This window comes from Hippocampus bargibanti, linkage group LG09, assembly GCF_051943395.1.
Source record: "Hippocampus bargibanti isolate YZ-2025 linkage group LG09, ASM5194339v1, whole genome shotgun sequence".
Classification (NCBI taxonomy): Eukaryota; Metazoa; Chordata; class Actinopteri; order Syngnathiformes; family Syngnathidae; genus Hippocampus; species Hippocampus bargibanti.
In genome coordinates, this window is record NC_142742.1 from 6548645 (window position 1) to 6573444 (window position 24800).

The 24800-nt window shown below is 38.3% G+C and overlaps 1 protein-coding gene across 2 annotated transcripts; it reads right to left on the minus strand.

Annotated features, from left to right (window-relative positions):
* Window positions 1-211: 211 nt before the first annotated feature.
* On the minus strand, window positions 212-24264 carry ppm1aa (protein phosphatase, Mg2+/Mn2+ dependent, 1Aa). Of its 2 annotated transcripts, none has more exons than XM_089003650.1 (6): window positions 23733-24264; window positions 21623-22476; window positions 21419-21536; window positions 20351-20462; window positions 20215-20272; window positions 212-433 (listed from the first exon to the last, which is right to left on the minus strand). In XM_089003650.1, exons 2-6 carry the CDS (start codon window positions 22457-22459, stop codon window positions 398-400), a joined length of 1161 nt encoding a protein of 386 aa, XP_088859776.1. In that variant the 5' UTR covers window positions 22460-22476; window positions 23733-24264; the 3' UTR covers window positions 212-397. The 2 variants fall into 2 exon arrangements, with proteins under 2 accessions (XP_088859776.1, XP_088859777.1); XM_089003651.1 differs by lacking the exon at window positions 212-433 and adding an exon at window positions 11802-13883 and having other exon boundaries at window positions 23733-24260.
* Between the last annotated feature and the right edge of the window lie 536 nt (window positions 24265-24800).

Sequence of the window (24800 nt, forward strand, 5' to 3'; positions counted from 1 at the left end):
AAGTGTACTTGAAAGTTTTGAAAGGCGCTTAGAAAGAAGAGTCCACGTGGCTTGTAGCGATTTACTTGTAGCTTTTGCTTTATTTAATAAAACAAATGTTTTTCTTTTTCTTGAAGAAGTTGTCGGCCACCCGGGCCGAGACGTGTTGAAAGTTGTACGCCTAACGTAAAAGTTGTACGCCCCGGGCCTCCGGGCAGGCGTTATTTCAAACACTGATATTAGTATATTTGACAATAGAGCTGACTTTGACTTTTGTTGTGCTATTTCATTGCAATGCATTTAAAGAAATTGTATTTAAAAAAAGATACGGTACACAAGGATGAAAAGTTGAATGAACAAGAGGAAACGATGGCAATGGAGGCTTGATTAAACATCCAGATTAGCTGTTGTTGTTGTTTTAGCTGAAACCACGGAAGGCGAGGACGTCGGAATCCTGGGGAGGAGAAGAGCAGGTGAATTCTGGCGATGGTGAAATGAAGCTAAGTGGAAGCATGCTCGAGCACGTTACAGAGCTCATGCGCAAGGTTGGCGGACATCGATGGGGAGTGGGAGAATAGAGCAAGGCCCAAACGCAAGATGTTTGTGAGGTTTTTTTTGCGCCTGTGATGGGCAGCATTTTCACAGCCCCGCTTTGTCGCGGCTTGGAATTGAAGTGGATTTACGTGGGACGGGAGATGTGAGACAATCTATTTTTGTCAATGGATGCTACAGCACCGTGTTTGCTTTCAAAACTTAGCTTGTAGCAGGCGTGCACATTCCACCATGAATTCCTTGGTCCATTGGTGAAAAGGAATATTTGATCTCTCCTATTTCATCTAGAACTGCTTCATGCAACAAAAAGGGAGCAAAAAGTGATAAAGATTGAAGACTGTATGTCTTTTGTGTTGTGTCACATTATTTGTTTGTTTTTTACTTCAAGATGGCGCGGGAAAGTGTCTACCTTTACAGCAGCTCCTGTATTTTGTTTTTCTACTTTTTCTTTTCCTTTCCTCTTAGTTTCATCACTTTGCTTCTGTGAAATGTTAATTTCTCATCTGCCAGGCTAATAAAGGCTAATCCAAACCAAATTACAATTTAAAAGTATAAGGCGAAAACCCACAATTAGCAACCAATTTGGCTTGTGAATATTAATAATATTATTAATAATAATAATAAATAAATAATAATAATAATGCATTTCATTTATAAGCACCTTTCAAAACTCTCAAAGTCACTTTACAGTCACAGGATAAGTTTGTCTGTGGGTGAGCAGCGGCAGCCACACGCGCCAACGTTCAATCAACCCAGAAGTAACTCAAATAGATTGAAAGATAGCTAGTCAGCTAATAGATAGATAGTTAGCTAGCTAGATAGCCAATAGATTGTGAACAGTTAGCTAGCTAGATAGATAGCCAGATGTGCCATATAGCTAATAGCTAGCTAGCTACATAGCCAATAGATAACTAATAGATAGTTAGCTAGATAGATAGCCAATAGATAGGTAATAGCTAGCTAGATAGATAGCCAGATGTGCCATATAGCTAATAGCTAGATAGCTACATAGCCAATAGATAGCTAATAGTTAGATAGATAGATAGATAGATAGATAGATAGATAGATAGATAGATAGATAGATAGATAGATAGATAGATAGATAGATAGTTAGCTAGCTAGATAGATAGCCAAAAGATACCTAATAGATAGCTAGCTAAATAGATAGCCAGATGTGCCATATAGCTACAGTAAAGTCTCGTTATATCGATATTCTCGGGGGTCAGAAAAAATATCGATTTAACCGGACTATCGATATATCCGATCCTGGGGCATGTAAATTTTCTCCTTGCGTTCATAGAAATAGTATCGTAATAAGCAGTACTATCGATATAACCGATATCATAGCTAGCCAGAAAGCAAACCCGCTAGCCAGACAGCAAACAGCTAGCTAGCTAGCTATATATATATATATATATATATATATATATATATATATATATATATATAGCTATATAGTTTATATATAGCTACCTAGCTAGCTATATATAGTTTATATATATATATATATATATATATATATATATATAACTACCTATATATATATATATATATATATATATATATATATATATATATATATATATATATATATATATATATATATTATTATATTGTCACTCTTGACGACAATATTGATTAAGATTGTGTCCAGCCTAATGTTATTGTTATATTTAGTCAGTTGAAGGGACCAAGTGTGATATTTTTAAATGAACATTTGAATATTGATCCTTGAACTGCATCAGATGATCGATGTGGTTCAGGCTGATTTGTGTTTTTGTTTTAGTATTGATGAAGTGGATTGAGTGGGGCAAACTCCCCACTCAAGGGCTAAATGAACCACCCGTCACGGAGTTGTACGCTGTACTTCCATTCAAAACGGAACTCAAAACGCATCAAGTGTTTAAGAGGTCCAATGAATACACTAATACAAACAGTATTAAAAAAAAAAAAGTCACAAAGCCACAACGAGACACTCCAACTGGCTGGATATGAAAAAAAGAAAAACAATTTTCCAAGAGTGACATCAATACAGTGGATGACAATACGCCATGTCGTACAAAGAGATGAAGAAAATTCCTCCCATAGATTGATAGAAGATGGCCACAAAGGTACGTAAATAGTGCAAGCGCCTTTAGGAGCGCCTCCAGACAATAACACGTATACGGTGTAGAGACGATGAGGTTGTTAGAAAAAATGTCATTCAGCAAATAATTGCATTTCATCTCATTCTTGCCCTTCGCCAGACAATGCCCTGCTTTCTTTTTGTGAGGCTTTCGGTGGCTTTTGTACACAGGCGGCACAATCCAAAATGTCACAATACATCACACAAGACTTCCATCATGATAAACATAGTTTGAGGAGCAGAAGAAAACCTTCAAAGTCAGAAACACCCTAAAATGTGGAACTGTTTTGACTTTTGGGGGCAGTTTTTTTAAACCACAGAAAGGTTTAAAAACAATGTGCTCGAAACAACAAATTTAAGTACAGTTGAATCATTTTTTTTAAATAAAGATCACCAACCCCATACCTGAAACACGCCTCATAGCGATCGTAGCGTTCTGACAATAATGGATTGGATTGGCCTTTATTAGTCTCGCAGTGGAGAAATTTACATTTCACAGCAGCAAAGTGAAGAAAGTAAGAGGAAAGGAAGAAGTAGAAAAACAAAATACAGGAGCTTCTCTAAAGGCAGCCACTCTTGTGGCGCCATCTTGAAGTCAAAACAAAAACAAAAAAAACGAAATAAATAACGTGACACAACACAAAAGACACAGTCATTTAATCTTAAGCACTTTCTGCACCCTCTTTGTTGTATGAAGCACTTTTAGATGAATGAGAAGACGATCAAGTCGTCCTTTTCACCAGTGGATCAGGGACGTCATGGTGAAATGTGCACGTTTGCTGTGAGCAAAATGTTGAAAGCAAACACTAAAGTGTAGCCTCCATTATATATTGTCTACTAACATCTCGTTTTCCGTAAATCCGCTTCAATTCCAAGCTGCGACAGTTCTATATATGCATTGGTGCTCTGACGCTATATATATATATATATATATATATATATATATATATATATATATATATATATATATATATATATATATATATATATATATACAGTGATACCTCGGTTTTCGACCATAATCCATTTCAGAAACCTGTTCGAAAACCGATTTGTTCAAAAACCGAAACAGCACTTTCCATTAAAATCAATGTAAAAAATCTTAATCCGTTCAAAGTCGAGAAAACAACTTTTTAACTATTTCATCGCATAAACCGGATACAAAACTTAATAATAGAGCAGGTCATGTGTAAAATTCTATAAAAGCAAACTTTTATTTTCACCTATTTTTAACATCAACATTAACATCTGTACATAAAATATCTATCTTTCTGCCACGCGGCGTGTCGGCACCTATCCCAGCTGTCTTTGGGCAAACACAGGGCACACTAACTTTTCAAACCATCCTCTGCTTGCTTTAAAATCATACTATTCAGGAGATCTTAACCAAATAGGTTAGCATTTTCACAAAAATAAAACAACAACAATATTAATGCGTCGGTCACAATGAGACAATGAGGAAGACGTGACATATAAGGAAGTGACGTATAAGGAAGCGGAGGGGAGTTGAGTGATGCATTCAGATGCACTCAGTTTGGTTGAGAACCAAATTTCGGTTGTAGACCGGGGCATAAAAAATGACATTTTTGGTTGAAAACCGAATGGGATGAGAACCGAAACGTTCAAAAACCGAGGTTGACTCTATCTATCTATCTATCTATCTATCTATCTATCTATCTATCTATCTATCTAGTGGTTGCAGTGATTGGACGATTAGTGTACAAACAAGCATATCAAGCATGGCTGACATGCTCCCACCCCCGAAGCTCTGAAAGCTATTGACCACCATGACCCCCCACTGGCCCCCAACCAGCTCGTCGCGTCCTCTCATGCGCGACCCTGCATGAGGTGGCTTACACAAGCCGCTGCCCTGGGAATCCTCATTATCCTTCACCTCTGAGACACGGCTGGCTGTAAACGAGGACATCAAATGATGCGGGCTCATTCAGGAGCGGCCGATCCCCTCATTAGCATCGGCACCTTGGTCCGTTTGAGCATTAGCTCCCAGCACCGCATTGTGTCCTCTCATTGCCTTCTCGCTGACTGGAAGATTTAGGATTAATGTCAACTCCCGCCAGAGGGTCATCGCGGCTTTGGCGCCGAAGCTGTGGAATTTGTTGACAGCTGCCCGCCATCACAACCACTCGTGTTTGTTGCTCGCGGCTTTTGGTTTCGACTGAGAGGCAAAATGCTGAGCCGTTACAATCAAAATTTATATATATATATATATATATATATATATATATATATATATATGTGTGTGTGTGTGTGTGTGTGTGTGTGTGTGTGTGTGTGCACACATATACATATATGTAGATAGATAGATAGATAGATAGATAGATAGATAGATAGATAGATAGATAGATAGATAGATAGATAGATAGATAGATAGATAGATAGATAGATAGATAGATCTAATTAATTTTTGGGATACACTTTTCGCCTTACACACTGTCTGGGAAGCAATTAAGTTCGTAAGCCAAGGTATCACGATATATATACAGTAAAGTCTCGTTATATCGATATCGGATATATCGATAGTCCTGGTTATATCGATACTATTTCTATGCACGCACGGAGAAAATTACATGCAAACAGGGTCGGATATATCGATAGTCCCGGTTATATCGATATTTTTTCGGACTCCCTTGAATATCGATATAACGAGACTTTACTGTATATATATATATATGTGTGTGTGTGTTTTGCATTGTATTGTATTCCCATTAGCAAAGGTCTATCTTGTGGACGCAAAACGCAATGGCAGCCACTCTTGTCACATCTACTCTATGCACCTCATAATGCGGTGCACCCGATATATGAAAACCGTTTAAAAATAGGCCATTCATTGAAGGTGCGGCTCACACTAAGAAGCACCTTAAAAGTACGGAAAATGCGGTGCACGCGTTTTGAAAACATCAAACAAAACTGGCGTAAGACTAACATGCTAGCATGCTGCTAGCTTCAGTAATTGGTTCGCTATTTTCGAGCTGATTGGATTTTTGAGATTTCTTTTTGTTTAACGTTTTTAAAACAAATGTTTGCACGATATGGATTTGAATGATTTGTAATTTTGAGCTCCCCCCCCTTCAAAAACTCCACCTTTTACCAAATCAAACCCTTATTTCAAAAAATATGATGAAACATACAAAACAGCTCTTCGTGCAACAAAGTTCAAAGAGGATGTTTGTCCTAACAGCCCCGTACTCTTACTGATGCGGAGCAGCTGAATTAGGGGCGCAGAATTTTTGTCGTTTTTTTTTTTTATTCGCGACAAACAGAGCATGACATGCGCTTCAACAATAGCATACGGATGAGAAGCCAGCCCCCATTTGATGATGCTGGATCCGGTGGTTTGAGGTTTATTCAAGGTGCACAGGTGGCAATGGTAGTTTGGCAATGTGATTATGCAAACAAAGGAGAGAAACACATGGAGCTTCCGAGATTGTCGCTCATGTGTGCCTTTTGTTTTTTTGAGATTTCACGCCAACTGGAAAGTAGTTGTATCCCCCCCCCCCATGCACAACATATGCAGTGCAATGAAAAAATATTCGCCTACTTCCTGATTTCAAAATACAGGTCACATCCGACTTACATCAAAGTTCCGTTCCGACCAAGTGGTCGTAAGTTGAAATGGTCGTAAGTCGAAATACATTCAAAATGTTGAAGAGAGACTCGGAGGCTAAATGCCTCGCCAACTCCCCCTCTTTAAATGTTAAAAATAGGGTATGGAGAGCGTGGTCGTAAGTACAGATGGTCGTAAGTCGGGTTGTCGTAAGTCGGATGTTACCTGTACAGTTTCTACAGCAGTTGACCGTGCAAGTAATTCCTAAACCTTCAGTAGTGCTACGTCTGAATCAAACAGCTGCGAGTGTGGTGTGATATTACTACACGTCCACTAGAGGGTGCTGTTGGCCAGGTAATAACTTGTGACTTGAAGAAATACTGTCGAATACTGTTCGAATTTTTAATAATAATAATAATAATACATTTCATTTTTAAGCGCCTCTAAAACCTCTCAAGGACACTTTACAGTTACAGGAGATTTTTTCTGCGGGTGAGCAGCGGCAGCCACACACGGCAGGGTTTTACTGTGTGAATTCATGATAACCTCATCGAATCGCAATATTATTTGCTAGTAACTAGCCAATCATATTTTGCGAAAACTCTGACCTTTCCTGCGCCTTCCAGCAGGCCTTGAGTTGCCATCGACATAGATTTTTATGCTCCAGGGCCTGCAGAACTGATTTTGAAGGCCTCCCAGGTAGATTTCTGACCTGGGTAACAAATGATAACTGAAATGTGATTGGTTAAATGCGAAAATATACATCTGGAAGCAGCACAACTGCTCAAATGTAATGAAAGGAAGCTGAAAGACAATGTGGATTATTTAGGAAGAATTCATGGACAAAATATAATTCACATTAGTCTGTGATTCAATTCATTTTTAGGCCAGCAGAGAAGGCCTTGCAGGGCCTGACGGTTTCTAAATGCCGATTGTTGATGTTTCACATCTCTTTGTTGCAAAATTGCATTGACTCTGCCATATTGGGAGTTTTTTTTAAACCTGAACTGCCCATTTCAGATCAGAATTTATTTCCTATCAATCAAAGCAAAGTGCTCAGCTCGTGAACAATGTGTTTCAAACCTGTACTTTGTCGAACATTTACATGAACTGAGTGTTAGGCGCTGTTTAATTTGTGATTAGAAGTGTGTGAATGTAGCGCTTCCACCAAAAGTAACTGTTTGTCCAAGCTAATGCGTTAACCGTTCACCACTGAGCACCATTTGAATATTTGACCTTTTAACAGGCCCCGTGACATTTTGGTGACATTTTCAGCCGTAAACCCTCCCATGCTTCTTAATCCCGCTGGCACTGGACTGGTCTGACCCGCGTTCTCAACAACCGAGGCGAGACAAGTGCCACTTCCTGATGAGACAACATCATCATGCGTTTAGAGCAGGGAGGGGGAGGGAGAGACGGAGGGGTTCAAAACCAGCAAAATGGTGGAATGGTTAGTTGACTGGAACATTAAATGACAAAAGAGGTGGTAAGAAGATGGAGGGGGGGGGGGGTTGTAATTACTCAAAAGAAGCTCTGGAGAACTGGACAATGATACCTCGGTTTACGAACCCCTTGGTTTACGAGCTTTTCGGTTTACGAACGTTAAATTTAGGAAAATTTTACCTTGGCATACAAACTTTTTTTCGGGATACACACGGAGCTGCCACAATGAGTGATGTTTCGTTCGCGAACGAGCCCGTTCTCCTAACAAGAAAATGGCAGCCGGCTTGTTATGGTCCTCTATTCCCCGCCCCCAGTTGTCGGTTAAAGCCACGTGATTGGTCAAGATCGCAGCAGTGAGGGGAGGTGGTTTAAACATTAAATAGACAGGCAGACGACAGAGTGACAAAATGGATAGAAAACAGTGAAATTTGGACTCGTTTCAAATTTGACAGTTCAAAGGCAGTGTCGGCTGCAAGGTTAAAATATCCCATCAATCAGCCTCCACAAACAACCCGCCATCTGTAAACTTGATGCAAAAAGCTATCAACCCAGCTAAACAGAACACAATTCATGAGGAACAAGGTAAAATTAGAAATAAAGAAAGCACCTACAAGGGATATTTCCTCAAGATGGTGAAAGAAGGTTACGTTCCTCATCAAATAAAACCGGCCACTCCATTCCATCAAGCCATCAACGGCCATCACAAAGGTAAATGAAACGACTTTATTATACAGTACAGTTTATTTCTTTAATTATAATACCATAGCAAAATTATTTTAAATAAAATAAAGTATATTTTGTGTAGTTTTAAGGCTTAGAAAATTAGAAAGTAGAAAATTATGTTTTATGGGGACCTGGGAACAGATTATTATCATTTTAATGGTTTCCTATGCGAAATTATTTTTTGGGATACACACTTTTCGCTTTACACACTCTGTCTGGAAACCAATTAAGTACGTAAGTCAAGGTATCACTGTATTTGGGAGATGAGCCTCATTAAAAAAATATTAAACTATTAGGTTATATAAATAAACTATTATCTTGGTGATAGAATTTTAATTTTGAAATTGAATTAATTAAAAGAAAAATCTATATCAGTATGTCCGCCGGATTAAAAAAAAAAGCCATCAAATGACAAATACAAGACGAAAACCAATTTATTTGGTAATACCTTCTGCAAACTAGAAACTTTATTCAAACTTCAAAGGCTAAAATAATAGAAGAAACAAAAGAACAAAGAATGTTTGGGTCGAAAATGTCAGGAGCAAGGAGAGAAACGCATCAAATCTACAAGCGAGGAATGCAATTTGTTCAACTGACAACACAGTACGGTACACCTCCCTCTCCCCGATTGTTTCCTTTCTTATGTTTGTGTCTTGCCGATGGAGTTGAAACATCATAGAAAATATGCAGTAGTCAGAGAAGAACTCACAGAGGAGCATTTGAATCAACATTGACAATACTTATCGACAACACTTCAAAGCTATTCTTCAATGTATTCATATATAGCACAGTAGACACTTGCGATGCTCTCGAGGTCACCTTGTGATCACACTAGTGTTTGTCTGACACTCCAGAATGACAAAAAAAAGCCAATATTTGAATGTTTTTCATCATTTTTTTGTATTTGTTTTCCTCATTGGGCTTTTTTTTCAACAAGTAGTGGGCGACGTGATGAGAGCGGGTAAGGCAAATTGGTTAGCTTATTATGAACTGGACAGTGAGGGAGGGGAGATGGGGGGGGGGGGGGGTTGAAGGGGGTGGGGATGCATATGAACCTCATTGCAAACACTACAAAGTACATCGATGTACAATAAGGTGCCAATCGCAAATATCTGATCGCCCTTACGACAACACAGAGGACACATCAGATGAGGCTAACAAGGAGAAACATTTTTGGGTGGCAGCGGGGGGTATATTTTTCTGAGAAAATTTGATTAGACACATAGAGATCAGTGATTATGATTATGGCAGTGACTCGCACTTGCAGAGTAGTTGGTTGCAGAGTAGTATTAGGGAAAAAGAAAACAAATCGAATTATATATGCAGTATGCATATATATATATATATATATATATATGCATATACAGTATGTGTGTATATATGTATATGCGCATATATACACATACATACATATATACACATACATACGTGTATATATATATATATATATATATATACACGTATACATACGTGTATATATATATATATATATATATATATATATATATATATATATATATATATATACATACATATATACACATATATATACATATATATACACACACACACATATATATATATATATATATATACACACACACACGCACACACACACACACACACACACACACACACACACACACACACACACATATATATATATACAGTAAAGTCTCGTGAAATCGATATCGGATATATCGATAGTCCCGGTTATATCGATACTATTTCTATGCACGCACGGAGAAAATTACATGCAAACAGGGTCGGATATATCGATAGTCCCGGTTATATCGGTATTTTTTCGGTCTCCCTTGAATATCGATATAACGAGACTTTACTGTATATATATATATATATATATATATATATATATATATATATATATATATATACACTCATATATATATACATACATATATATACACATATATATATATATATATATATATATATACACACACACACATATATATATATATATATATATACACACATATATACATATATATATATATATATATATATACACATATATATACATATATATATACACATATATACACACATATATATATATACACATATATACACACACATATATATATACACACATATATACACATATTATATACACACACACACACATATACACATATATATATATATATATATATATATATATATATATATATATATATATATATATATATATATATATATATATATATATATATACAGTAAAGTCTCGTTATAGTGATAGTACTGCTTATTACGATACTATTTATATGAACTCAAGGAGAAAATTACATGCCGCAGGATCGGATATATCGATAGTCCGGTTATATCGATATTTTTTCCGACTCCAGAGAATATCGATATAACGAGACTTTACTGTATTTGGGTAAAAAATCCATATTCCAAGAACAATTAAATGAATGTATCAGAATTTCAATGGGGCTAATTCCAACACGAGAGATATTGAATGCACTCAATTTGAGATATTGAACACACTCAATTATTCATTACAATTGACAAACCTGAAGTCTTCTCAGTGGTAAGACCAGACAGAAAATCAGGTGGACTTCATTTTTGTTTTCTTCAACTTTATATCAGAAAAAAAACGACAGTTAACAAAAATGCCATGAATGTATCTCAACGAGAAGCTATCAAATAAACTGATTATAATTATTGTGTCAATCTTAAAACATTGTATTCAAACACCCCAAGTCATGATTGTAAGTCTTTTAATTCTTTTACTCCATTTTTTAATGTATGTTATTTACTAACACGCGCACACACACACACGTAATAGGATATTTATACTTTACCGAGCCACCACTTGATCAAATGATTCACAACCTTTAAAGGACAACCGACGCTTCCCCACAGGCTTTGTCCATAATTTGTAAAATCGCTTGAAATGACTTCTACTGAGCGTATTTTCCAAAGATTCCTCGGCATATAGCTATATTTTACGTTTTAAGACTCACGCTGAATATTCACGAAGTCTTGTTTTCGAGTTAGTGACGATTCCTGACGTCACGTCACGAACGCCCCTGACCGAGAAAGTCACACAATTTGTGTACTTTGTTTGGTCTGAAAACTTCATGTTGATGACGAAATTAGAAGGAAAACACATAAATAACGCCACCACATAGCAGGTTAGAAAGTGGTTGTGGAAAGAATTGAGTCAAAGATTTTACGACCCCACGACAAGCAAGGGATTGTCATTTGGGAAAGAAATACATTTTTAGGATCATATTACCATGACATTGGAACGGCCTAAAGACCGGATTGCCGCATGAAAGGATTTCAATCATAATATGACAAACTATATTAAAAAAAAGGAGACCAAGACAAAGCAGAATCCCATTTTGTCCACGGGAGAGAGGGGAAAAAACAAAAATCTAACTCAAACAACATATTTATTCCTTGAATGTTAATAGTCAAAAATATATACATACATTAATTTTCCACAAAGCAATTTTTTAGAGCATAAAATAAAGGAGAAATAAAGACCTTTCCTCTTGAAGAAATGTATCTGCCTTGTGAGTGGGGAAGGGGCGGGTCGTCAATGACGAAGGAGGTGGGTGGGGGTGGGGGGCTGGGTAATACATGAGGTTAACACACACACACACACACACACACAAATCATTGGCGCTAGCAGCAAACTAGATTATGTGGCCCCACTTGGTTTGGGCGCACAGCAAAATCACCCCCCCACCACTGCCAAAATAAAACGATCCATAACCATAGCGACACTTTACAATCAGCGGATTTGTTCTTGGTATGAATGCCCCCCCCCCCCCTCTAAACACACACACACACACACACACAACAAAGTATTTGAGCCAACAATTGATCCTATGAGGTCACACCATAAAATAGTCAGTGCTCAAGTGTTCATATCAGTCCAATTACAATATCATTTTTAAGAGACCACACCCCCCCCAGCACAGCCCCCCACCCACCCACACACACACACACACTAAGTCAACATGTATTCAATGGGAGAAGACACACGTGAGCTCCACCTATTTTTTTTTCCTTTCCTGTCCCTTGTGTGGACCAGCCAAATTGTCCACCATTTAAAAAAAATTGGGATGTCAAAGGTCGTGGTACAGAAAAAAAAGTTACAAAGAGAACAGCTTGTGCACATGCACACACACACACACACACACACACACACACAAAAACATGATTCAAGGGGTGATGTGGGGGATAAAACTGTATGACTTGTGTAAGACGGCCATGAAAAAGTCCTTTTGGGACAACAATCAAACTTGGCTTCCTAAATGTCAAATTGTTCAAAATTGGATGCAAGAAATAAATAAAAAAACATACCTTGAATGTGATATGGAAAAAAAAAAAACATTGTAACCCCCCCCCCTCCCCCCGCAAAAAAGCAGCCTGGTGTGTGTGTGTGTGTGTGTGTGTGAATACAACGATACGCATGCGTGTATACACACCAGCACCCGCCCACAGTATCGAGTCAAACAGGTTGATTTTGTTTTCAAATGACATTTCAACGTTATTATTGGAGCGCGTACAGAAAAAAAAAAAATACAAAAATAAAATACATGTTTTTTTTTGTCTTCCTAAAAAGCACACGGAGGAGGGGCAGGGGGGTGGGGGTTATGAGGGTGGGTTAATGGTTTTGGATATAGAGCTTACTGTGCTGTCAACTATACAATTTACCCGTTTCTTTGAAGGAGCATTGACCAACTGAGGAAAGAGGCTAAAAGTCAAAAGTAAAAAACAAAAAAAATAAGCGTGGAGGCATCGTGCCCGAGGGTAGGACAAGCAAGTCATATTCACCATGTAAGAAAAGGGTTAAAATTCCAGAAGAGCAGGAAAAAGGCAAATAGTGCATAAAAAGGTTGTCTTTTTTCATCTTTTTTTTCTTTTTTAACTTAAGTCAAGCTGCATTAAATACAGGCTGTTTTGTACAGGACAATTGCACTTCACAAAAAAAAAAAACAGAAATATACAAACGCACACAAGGAAATGTGAATCAAATTAATTACAGCAACAACAACGGAAAAAAAAAACTACTACATAAGCTGATTATTATTATTTTTTTTTTGGGGGGGGGGGGATAGAAAGCCATGTAGACTCATTTGTTATGTTTGACTTAAGAAGGGAAGTTATTAGGATGGGTGAACATAAAAAGGGGGCGGGGGGAACGAGACTGCTGAGTAGGGTCTTGGGGGTGGGGTCCTGAACTCCAGAGTGGATTGGCGCTGCACTATCTCCACGTTTGTGTGCATGCAAGTCCTCTTCCCTCTTTCCTCTTCCTGCTTCTCCTCCCCGTGAAATTCCCTTCTTAGAAACCAAAAAGCTCAGTGACGGCAAGACGAGACTGCTTGAGCTGGGCTGAGCTGCTGTTGGGGGCGGGGGGGGGTCTTGAGAGGATGGTGGTTTGTAAACGGTATGTTGTGTTAGTGGCGCCACGACGCTGCGTTACCACATGTCGTCTGTGGACGCCGAGTCCTTGACGGGAGAGGAGAAGGAAGCAGAACAGCCTGAAGACGCCGCTCCCAATTCCATCGGTATTTACATTACAGTGATACCTTGGCTTACGAACTTAATTGGTTCCCAGACAGAGTGTGTAAGGCAAAAAGTGTGAATCCCAAAAAATTATTGCCCATAGGAAACCATTAAAATGAGAATAATCCGTTCCCAGGTCTCCATAAAACATAATTTTCTACGTTCTAATTTTCTAAGCCTTAAAACTACACAAAATATACCTTTTATTTTATATACAATAAATGTGCTATGGTATTATAATTAACGAAATAAACTGTATTGTATAATAAAGTTGTTTTATTTACCTATGCCCCTTGTAGGTGCTTTCTCTGCGAAATTTTACCTTGTTCCTCAACAATTGTGTTCTATTTAGCTTCGTTGATAGCTTTTTGCATCAAGTATACAGATGGCTTGTGTGGGTTATTTGTGGAGCCTGATTGATGGGATATTTTAACCTTGCAGTCTACACTCTGCTTTTGAACTATCAAAGTTGAAACGAGTCCAATTTTCACTGTTTTCTATCCTTTCTGTCACTCTCTCTGTCTGATCTGTCTCTTTAATGTTCAAACCACCTCCCCTCACTGCTGCGTTCTTGACCAATCACGTGGCTTTAACCGAAGACTGAGGGCGGGGAATAGAGGACGAAAAAATGTCGGGTGCCATTTTCTTTTTTTGGAGGATGGCTTCACTCCCTCTCTGTCTGTAAACCCCCCCTCACTGCCGCGTTCTTGACCAATCACGTGGCTTCAACCGAAGACTGGGGGCGGGGAATAGAGGACCGAAACAAGCCGACTGCCATTTTCTTGTTAGGAGAACGGGCTCGTTCGCAAACGACACATCAATCGTTGTGGCAGCTCCATGTGTATCCCAAAAAATAGTTCATATGCTCAGGTAAAATGTTCATAAGTTTAACGTTCGTAAACCAAAAAGTTGGTTGGTCGTAAGCCAAGGTATCACTGTATAAAAATAAAAATAAAAATTATTTTGACCTGGAAGCCTTAACATGGCGGTTGACCGTATTTTCCGGTGTATAAGCACACATCTTATAACATTGTGGTATTAAAAATGATGGCTATATTTTCAATTATGTCACCTTGTTCAAATACTTTTGGACCCTTGAAAATCAAGGTAGAATATCACGATGGCAGTCATTCCTAAATATTTTATTTTTCATTGCGTATCAAGACAAAAATATATTATACAGTATTTTCCGGTGTGTAAGGTACAACCCCAATGAATCGTGGATTTTCTTTTTTTTTCTCCATATAAAAGGCGCACCGGACTATAAGGCGCACCTTCAATGAATGAAAAAAGTTTCCCAAATATAATATATAAATATATAAAAGTTTACAAAATATAATATATAACTATATAAAAGTTTTCAAAATATAATATATAAATATGTAAAACTTCCAAATATAAGGCACATCACAGGCACAAGGACCTTATAATATAAGGTGCTACAGTAGAGGCTGGGGTTACGCACTACTTCTATATGGAGTCTGTGGATATAAGGTGCAAGGTCATCTATTGAAGAAAATAAAGGCTTTTGGGTGTGCCTTATACACCGGAAAATATGGTAAGGGTTAATGATTGGTTGATATGGACAAGATGTCAAACAGAAAATATATATATATATATATATATATATATATATATATATATATATATATATATATATTCAGGAATTGAAAAGCATGACGTGGAGCGCCATTCCCGAATTTGTTCGGGTTGTTTTTTTCTTGCGTGTGGTGCATTTGAAGCTTCGGTCAGACCTCTAGCAATATTTTTACGCTTCCACGAGAGGGCAGCATTTGCTTTTTGTCCATGTTAGCGCTTTGTTGCAGCTTCAGTTGTTAAAAGCACTTAAATAAATCAATATGTATGTATTATATTGTATTTTGTACAGCAGACCCCATTTCAAGGTCAGATAACTCCAGACCCATGTAACTTAGGAATTAACTCTTTTTTCGGATGAAAGAAGAGTGTCTAAGGTTTCTTCCGCTGGATTAAATGTATATGTATTCCTAAAACTCATTGTTCTGCAATTTGAGTGAAAATGACAAAAACCCTGCCACTGAAGTGGGCAAATTTGTGTGCATCATCTGGCAGTGAATGATTTAAGAGGTGAGAAAACCAAACATATTTCCACAATTTAAGTTTCATTTTTTGACATTTTCCCCCCAATTGACAAAAGTTGTTAACCATACGTTCTTGTATGGTGTTCCTAATGCTTCAAGACGTGTTAGTTATATGCAAGCATTAGAGCCCTGGGAAACGTAGCTTTAAATTGTTATGATGGTTGGTTAAAAATTGCACGAATATATTGGTGAATGTAGAAACCTCAGAGAAAATGAACATTTAGTGTTTATGTCTATTCGCTGAGTAAAAGCTGCTCGAATTGAAAACATGAGTAATATTTCGGTTGAACTTGAATTAATAACCAAGTCTCTAATTAGTGAGATGATTTTTGTAATGAAGTCCCAGCAATGTCTTTGTTTTTTTTTTCCTCCTTTAATGAGTGAACAGAAGAAGGTGGCTATGTAGGAAAACACTCCACGCATTTCTGTCCTTGTCGTTCTGTATAACGTGCCTAAAATGACAATAATACTGTTCATTTCAAAAAAGAATGCAAAGGAGATGGGCAATGTCAGTTTAACGTGAAGACAATGGCCTTGGAGGCGTATGTCATAATCACCCGCATCATCTTCAAGGTGCCATCGGGGCTAAGGAGACGTTGTTGCTTGGCCTTGAGTTTTACGGAATTGCAGTTATACTTGTAAGACAAGTGGGTGGCGAGTGTCATTTTATCCAATGGGAAATGTGTTTTTTTTAGGAACTTGATGGACTGTACCTTAGGAATGGATTTTGTTCCATTTTAGAAATTCAACTGCATTTTGATGGTGTTCAGGCCCCAATATTATATATGTATTGACCAAAACTGGACCCCACTGTTTCTGTATAAGCAAAATATTTGATACACGCTGAAGGCTGTTATGATTTAATATTTCTAGGATCGATTAATTGGATATCATTTTACCAACCAAATGTACTTGGACAAATTTCATGGGTTACGTAGGACCATGAACTATTTTATTTTAAAGATGTTCTGAGCCCCTTAACTCATTCACTGACAGACCAGTGCCAGGGTTTTTGTCATTTTCACTCAAATTGGAGGACTCACAGAATATTTTAGTTTTAGGACCAAATAAACATTCAATTCAGTGTAAGGAACCTTCGACTCCCTCCTTTCATCAGGAAAAAAAAAAGAGTTAATTCCCAAGTTATATGTGTCTGGAGTTATCTGAACTTAAAATCGGGGCAGCTGTACAAAATACAAAACAATACATACATATTGATTTATATAGCGCTTTAACAACAGCTGAAGCTGCAACGAAGCGCTAACATGGACAAAAGGCAAATGCTGCCCCTTCACGAAAGGGAAAAAGGTTTGACCAGCGATTTATCGGCACCCCCCCTCAGGAAAAAAACAAAACCCAAACAAATTTCAGAATGGCACTCTACGGCATGCTGTTCAATTTCCGAATCAATACGGGAATGGCAGCAAATGAGTAAATAAAATGGTGTGTGTGCACGACAATATGTTTTGTTACTTAATGAAATGAATCTCATCTAAGTGTGAAAAACGGTCCGTTGCAGAAACCAGTTCAAAACCCGATTTGGTTGAAAACCGAAACATTTGCCATTATAATCAATATTGGAGGACTCACAGAATATTGAGTTTTAGGACCAAATAAACATTCAATTTTTCATTCAATTGTTTTCCGGTGTATAAAGCGCAACGAAAAGCCTTGATTTTCTTCAAAAGATGACCCTGCGCCTTATACGCAGGTGCGCCTAAAACTCTACCCTCTATTGTAGTGCCTTATAATGTGGTGTGCCCTATATTTTGATTTTTTTTTATATATTTATATATTATATTTGGAAAACGTTTTGCATTCACTGTAGGTGCACCTTATAGTCCGGTGTGCCTCATATATGGAAAAAAAGGTTAGAAAATACACCACTCATTGAGAGTGCACCTCATACTCCGGTGCGCCTTATACACTGGAAAATACAGTACATATGTAGTTTCAGTAAGTTTAATTTGTATTCAATGCCCCCATAAAAATAAATATGACAATTAAGGGGATAAAATAAAATTTCCGTTCAACCATCAGTTGTGTTATGTTCTACTTTTGGTGACTCACTAACATATGACAAAAACCTTCTGTAGACAAAAATAAATAACTAAATAAATTACAATAAAATAAACCGATCGGGGAACCATTGCCAAAGGCCTGGAAGGCAACATTAGCAGTTTTGGCTGCACTCAACACTAAATGTTTGACTACGGTTGAAGCTTTTTATCTGGAAAGGACAATGACACAATGGGAGTGGTGAGTCAAAAATTAGATTTTTTTTTTTTGTAAGGTTTTTTTTTGAAAGCCAAGTTAGGGCAGGGCCAAGCAATCAGTCCACTTTGCTTTAGAAAACTGCAAGGCGCTTTATCTTTGTAAACCTTGAAAATCTTTGCAAAAATTAAGACCTTCAAGTCACCAGTGCACTTTGGACTTCTCATTTGTTTCAAATATTGAACTGACTAAGGACCTCAAAGGGACCCGTTTGCTGCAATGAGATAGAAAACCTGTTTTTTTTTTTGGGAAGCGCACTGTTCAATGATTTACTTGTGCTCTACAGCCAAAATAAAAATAAAAAATTGCGCGAGGCAGCCAATGGAATGTCAACTTGATATATTTGAATGGAACATTTTTGATGGGGATTTTATAAATGGCCCTTCAGTTTGGGATTGCGTAGCATTCGTGGATGTGGATACCACATGGTGACATGGAACTCAAATGTTTTTTTCCTCCCACCCATGACAAAGGAAAAACATGATAATATGGCACAATTATGTGAGTTTTAGGATAAAATACGATGGAAAATTGAGAAGAGAGTAGATGAGTTCAATACATACGAATCTTTGACTTGCACATGATTTTTTTTTTCTTGAACTGAGATCAATCTGCTAAAATGTAGTAGTTTGTCTTTTCTTGTGGTTAAGAGCCACGGGTTATGCAGCTCGCGAGATTCAATATACCGCCTGAGCAAAACGTCCTCAAGTCTGCAAATTGTAAAACAAAAACTTTCAGACTTTTCACTGGACTCCCTTATATATACGTTATGTGCAAAGACTGAATTATAAGGGAAAATATAACTTGACTTCTTCAATGCACATAACAAGGGAGGATTTCAAAAATTAACCTGTTCAAATTACTCGCATCAGGAAAAATAAACGACGCATTGTGACCTGAAAAAAGAATTACCCGTCCCATTGAATAACAGCATAACCATTACTTTTTGTCGATGATATTTAATAAATACGGTTTCAATTGTTGTTATTTTCATGCAGAATACTTCAACTTTGCAATAGCAGATGCAGTTGTTGTTGTATTTACTATTTTGATGATTTTTGACTTATTGTTTTCATTGGAAACTGTAATTTTTCATGAAAAAAAAAAAACATAAACCGGAATGGGATCATGAAAACCGGAGTAGTTGGCGGGTATGATAATGTAGAAATATGTAAATGTTTTCCAAATAAAAGGAACACCACATTATAAGGCGCTTCAGTAGCGGCTGGGATTACGCACTACTTCTTCTAGAGGGGGGCGGGATGCTGACAGTAGTTACGAGACCTGTAATGGCTACTTCTCATATAAGGTGCACCTGCGTATAAGGCGCATGTCATCTTTTAAAGAAAATTAAGGCTTTTCGGTGCGCCTTATACATCGGAAAATAAGGCATTTTGATGCATATTTTGTTTAGAAAAATATGAGCTGAGAAGTAAAATCCAAATCTTTTACTCCATCTCATTGGGTGGACATTTTGCTGCTGTCTGCCGACTGAAAATGACATCACAGTTGCTTAGGTAACAACGAATTTTGGTTCCGCCTCAAAAAAACAGACGATTACTGTAGGGAACATTTTTGGGTTGCTTTCAGGATTATTGCAATTTGTCTTGTATATTGATGAATGCAATTATGAAAAAATAATGTTATTTATTCTACATTTGAAAACTATTGATCCACAGTTAATATTTTATGTAATCACACTTCAGGTGCATTACTTGATGTTTGAGGGAGGAAAAAGTGTTACCTAAATCGTACAACAGTGGTTAAAGTTGAGGGTCGCACATCAAAAAAAAAAAAAAAAAAAACATGCGTACTTCAATCAAACCCAAAGCCTGAATGAGTAAAAAAGGCCTTTGGAAAGGACAAACTGGGATACTTACTGTGTCATCGCTTCGGTAGGGGTTGAGTTTGTTGTACACAGCTTCAATAACACTTCGTCTGGAGAAGAGAAAACATAAAAACTTCAACAATGAGTACAGCACTCACGTTCATTCCAAGTATAAAGGGGTCACATACTTGCTTGCAAGCTCTCCCCCGGGTGGGAGGTTGGGGATGCTCTCGGATGCCAACGTCCGCATAACGTGGACTAAGTCTGGTACGCCTTCATCTCCCTGCTTTTTGAGGATGTCTGATGGAAGACAAAAAAAAAAACACAAATAACAAGTAAGACTTTTGGACACAAGGGAAGGTCAAACATAAATATTTACAGATGGAAACTGACAAATGTCTCGACACAAAAAAATAGGGTATAATGCTATTTTCGTGATTAAAATGTTTTTTTTTTGGGGGGGGGGGGGGGGAAATTATTGGCATTTGCATTTTTATAGACAGTGTCAGGAACACCAATAACTGTGCGTCTGTGTAGGCTCTCAGTCGTACAGGAGTGGTCCACCAATGAAAATGTTTCTGTTACCTGCACTTCTTTGAAGGTGTCGGACGTTTCACTCATTCAAAGAGCTTCGTCAGCGAAATAAAATTGTGCTGGTAACTCTGGCCCTATATACATAGATACATATACATATATACACACATATATATATATATACATATATATACACATATATATATATACATATATATACACATATATATATATATACATATACAGTAAAGTCTTGTTATATCGATATCGGATATATCGATAGTCCCGGTTATATCGATACTATTTCTATGCACGCACGGAGAAAATTACATGCAAACAGGGTCGGATATATCGATAGTCCCGGTTATATCGATATTTTTTCGGACTCCCTTGAATATCGATATAACGAGACTTTACTGTATATATATATATATATATCTTATATATATATATATATATATACATATACACACACACACACATACATATATATACACATACATATATATACATGCATACACACACACATCTATATATATATATATATATATATATATATCGATATATACGATATATATATATATATATATATATATATATATATATATACTGTCTATAAAAATGCAAATAATTCCCCCCAAAAACATTTTTATCACGAAAATAGCATTATACTTTATTTTTCAGCAGTCAACATTTTTCGTTTTTGGTTTTATTGTGTTTACCTTCTACTCTTGACTCCAGATACTTGTCCAACTCGGCTTCTCGTTTTACTGCTTCTGAAGAGACTTTTGGAGCACCGGGAAAACAGATTAAAACAACACTCATATTGTCCCGACTACCCTGTGAAATAAACACAAAAGGACAGAGTGGGTTAGAGTTTTTGTGAGAACACACAGGTATTTTTTGTTGTTGTCAAAATGGCATACCTTGTACAGGCAAGTGTCAACAATTTCATTGCTGACTCTCTCAAGATCATCAGTGACTTCTAGCCGTGACCGGACGAAGTCACAGAGTTCTTCATTGGCCATGACATCCCAGATGCCGTCACAAGCAAGAATTATAAATTCATCATCCTCTTCGCATCTCTCGATTGCATAAACTTCAGGCTCGGGAGAGACGAGCTGCTCTGTAGGGCCTTTCCCATGCACGCACTTGTAGTCGAAATCTCCTAGGGCCCGAGATACAGCAAGGGAGCCGTTAACTCGCTGTATCATGACCGAGCCGCCGGCGTTCAGGATCCTCTCCTTCTCCAGAGGGTTACTGGGTTTGTGATCCTGCGTAAAGAAGTGCACAGCACCGCCACGGCTAAGGAGTCCTCGCGAGTCGCCACAGTTAATAAAGTAGACGTGGCTCGGTGATATCATCACGCCAACGGCGGTGGAGCCACTTCGGTCCACGCCATGCTTTTTCTCCGAGATGGTTCGCATGTGATCGTCGATCTCCAGGAAACCTGTACGGATGCCGTTCTTCACACTTTCCACGGAGGGATCCTCCTGCAGAGCGCTCTGGAAGTCTGAATTGCTGGTGATGTGCTCCAACAGGTGCTCGCAGCAATACTTGGCCACCTGGGAGCCAGCATGCCCATCATAAACAGCAAAAAATGACCAGGGGTCGAGACCGTGAGGCAAGCCAATCACTGCCGTGTGCGCGTCTTCCATCTCGACACGCCAGCCCTGCATACTGCTCAGCCCAAAACGCAGGCTGTTACCCTCACCATGGGAATTGTATTTTTCCATCTTTGGTTTGTCCAGAAATGCCCCCATCGTGTCCCTCTTGAAACCTGTGGAAAGACATATAGCGTGTCTTTTGATATTTAAATCAAGCAGCACTGTATACAGAGGTAGCGGTATCTCATCTGTCATGACTTTGGAACTGGTAGGTCACAATTAGAGTATTGTACTGGAGCAGCACCAAATGGGGTGGGTGGGGGGACTAGTTGAAATTCAAGTCTACTTCCTAACTATTACGTCTAACTATTACTGAGGTGCCTTCAACCTCATTCCGTGTGTGTTATTTGGCTCTGATTGTGAATGTCGTCCAATTTGGATTTTTTTGTCAATCTTTTTATATAGTCGTTCATACACATGCACACAAAACATGATGTTGCATGGCTCAGGCTTAAGTGACTTATGTTGGGCGTGAACACTCATCTCATTTTTCTATACACAAATTCCCTATGTCCTCAGCTCTGTTTACATGACAGCACTTCGCCCCGGAAAGTCTACTAAAGACACGAACTAAAAGAAAATACATGTCACACATGGGGAACAAAAATACAGTTGACCTGTCGTGGGAACGTTGCTTATTTGGGGTGTTATACAAAAATAAAAAGGCGATTTTCTTATTTCCCCTTGTGGGACCAAATTGAGTAAAAACTTCATTCAAAATCAAAACAATTTTGCTTCCATAGACTAGTAACTCGGCGTTCAAACAGACCGCTCTAAAAATAGAAGGCCTGTGTACATATTTTAGCTACATATTAGGTACACTGTTAGTGTGCACTAAATTGAAACGCCCTTTCGCCAGGTTCAACTCGCTAACTGGGGCCAAGGCTTAACTCTGGGAAGCACATTTTTATTCAAACAACGAAACATATCAACGACCTTCGGGGCGACCAGCAATGGAAAGGCTATTTCAAAGTAGTCAAAGCATTCGTTACTAGCACGCAAAGCTAAGGCTCGCGTCGCTAACAGACTGTCCAGTTAAACGATAACTGCGATTTAGGCAGATATAAGGCTAGCAACATTGCATACGGTTCGCTCATTGTAATCGCGAACCTGTTGAGAGTTTGGAATTATTTTTGTTTTGATGAACGACGTATGTAAGCTAAATGGCGCGGCTAAGACAGCGAAGCAAATAAACAAACACCCTCGCTCACTTGCGGGCCTTGACCCTTGTCCCTCACAGCTAACTTGTGCTAAGCTAAAGTATGCTATCATTACGGGATACAAGGAGAACACCTCGGCCTTGCCAACGAAGCTAGCTTTAGCCGAGTCTTCAAGTTATCTGCTACACGACAGTCATTTCACGACTTACCGAATGTCCAAAATAGTGGTTACTAGCAACAGCTGTCGAGGTGGTGACCAACGCTCGAATTCAGACCGGGACGGGAAGTTTCACGTCCAGCGATGAAAGTGAGCTTTGGCTGGGTTTAGGCTCGGGTAGGTTAGCCGACTAGCAAAGAGCAATCGTCACACAAGACCCAGTGCATAGAAATGGCGCTTGAGCTGAGGTTTCTCTTTGGGTACGACCTTGATGCGTTACATTATCTCAAGAGGCAATCGCGATGAATAGATGAGCGTTTCTGTTTTCGTGAGGCTTTGGGAAGCCAAGCCAGGGGGAAGCTGAAAGGTCTGCCCCAGCCTCTCCACTTGACAGCTTGCTAGCTACCGTTAGCTGTTGGTGAGAAGAGGCACTCGGGGAGGACCCGGATGTTGCAGGTTGCCTTCGAAAACATGACATCATCCCTGGACACCGAAGACTCGCTCGCTCAGCGCGTCGGATTTGGATGCATTGCTGGGTATTTTTTTGAATGCCACCGATACGAATGTTGGCGTTTCATACTGTATATGCAAGTTAGGTTCTGGAAACCTTTTTGAATTGCAAAAGAGAGGAAAGAAATAAAGGCGAGAAGGGGGACACACGATGGAAAGGAACAGAAAAACTAATTGTTATTCTGGACAATAACAACACATTTTGGCCTCCAGCAAAGCGACTTCATTATTTCGTTAATTGATAAAAAGGATTATTTGAAAAGCAGTTAATTCATTTCCCCAAATAATGCCGGCAGATAACGACATATCTTCATGCTGCAGTCGGTACAAATTATGTTGTCACGTGATGTTATTTCAACTGGCAATATAAATGTCATATAAAATAAACAAATATTTATCATCTTGTAAATGGTGTCCAGAATTAGCTATTACAGTAGATTTCCCCATTGCGTTTTTGTTGTGAAAGCGCTATATAAATTAGTATGGATTGTATTGTATGGTGTAAAAACGCTATTGAGTTACGTCACATTCAATCTATAATTGAACTCCGCGTCCTTTTTTTACAACTTCACAACTCGGACCGCCTACTTCAAAGGGGCATTCGAGTGCA

Bases quoted from the DNA above. Each gene is read 5' to 3' on its own strand.
- ppm1aa (XM_089003650.1), bottom strand. From the start codon at position 22,459: ATGGGGGCATTTCTGGACAAACCAAAGATGGAAAAATACAATTCCCAT. The intron at 20,463-21,418 runs GTAAACACAATA...GTCTTCCATCAG, and splicing joins TCTGGAGTCAAGAGTAGAAG to ACATCCTCAAAAAGCAGGGA. The intron at 434-20,214 runs GTAAGTATCCCA...TCTCCTCCCCAG, and splicing joins CCTACCGAAGCGATGACACA to GATTCCGACGTCCTCGCCTT.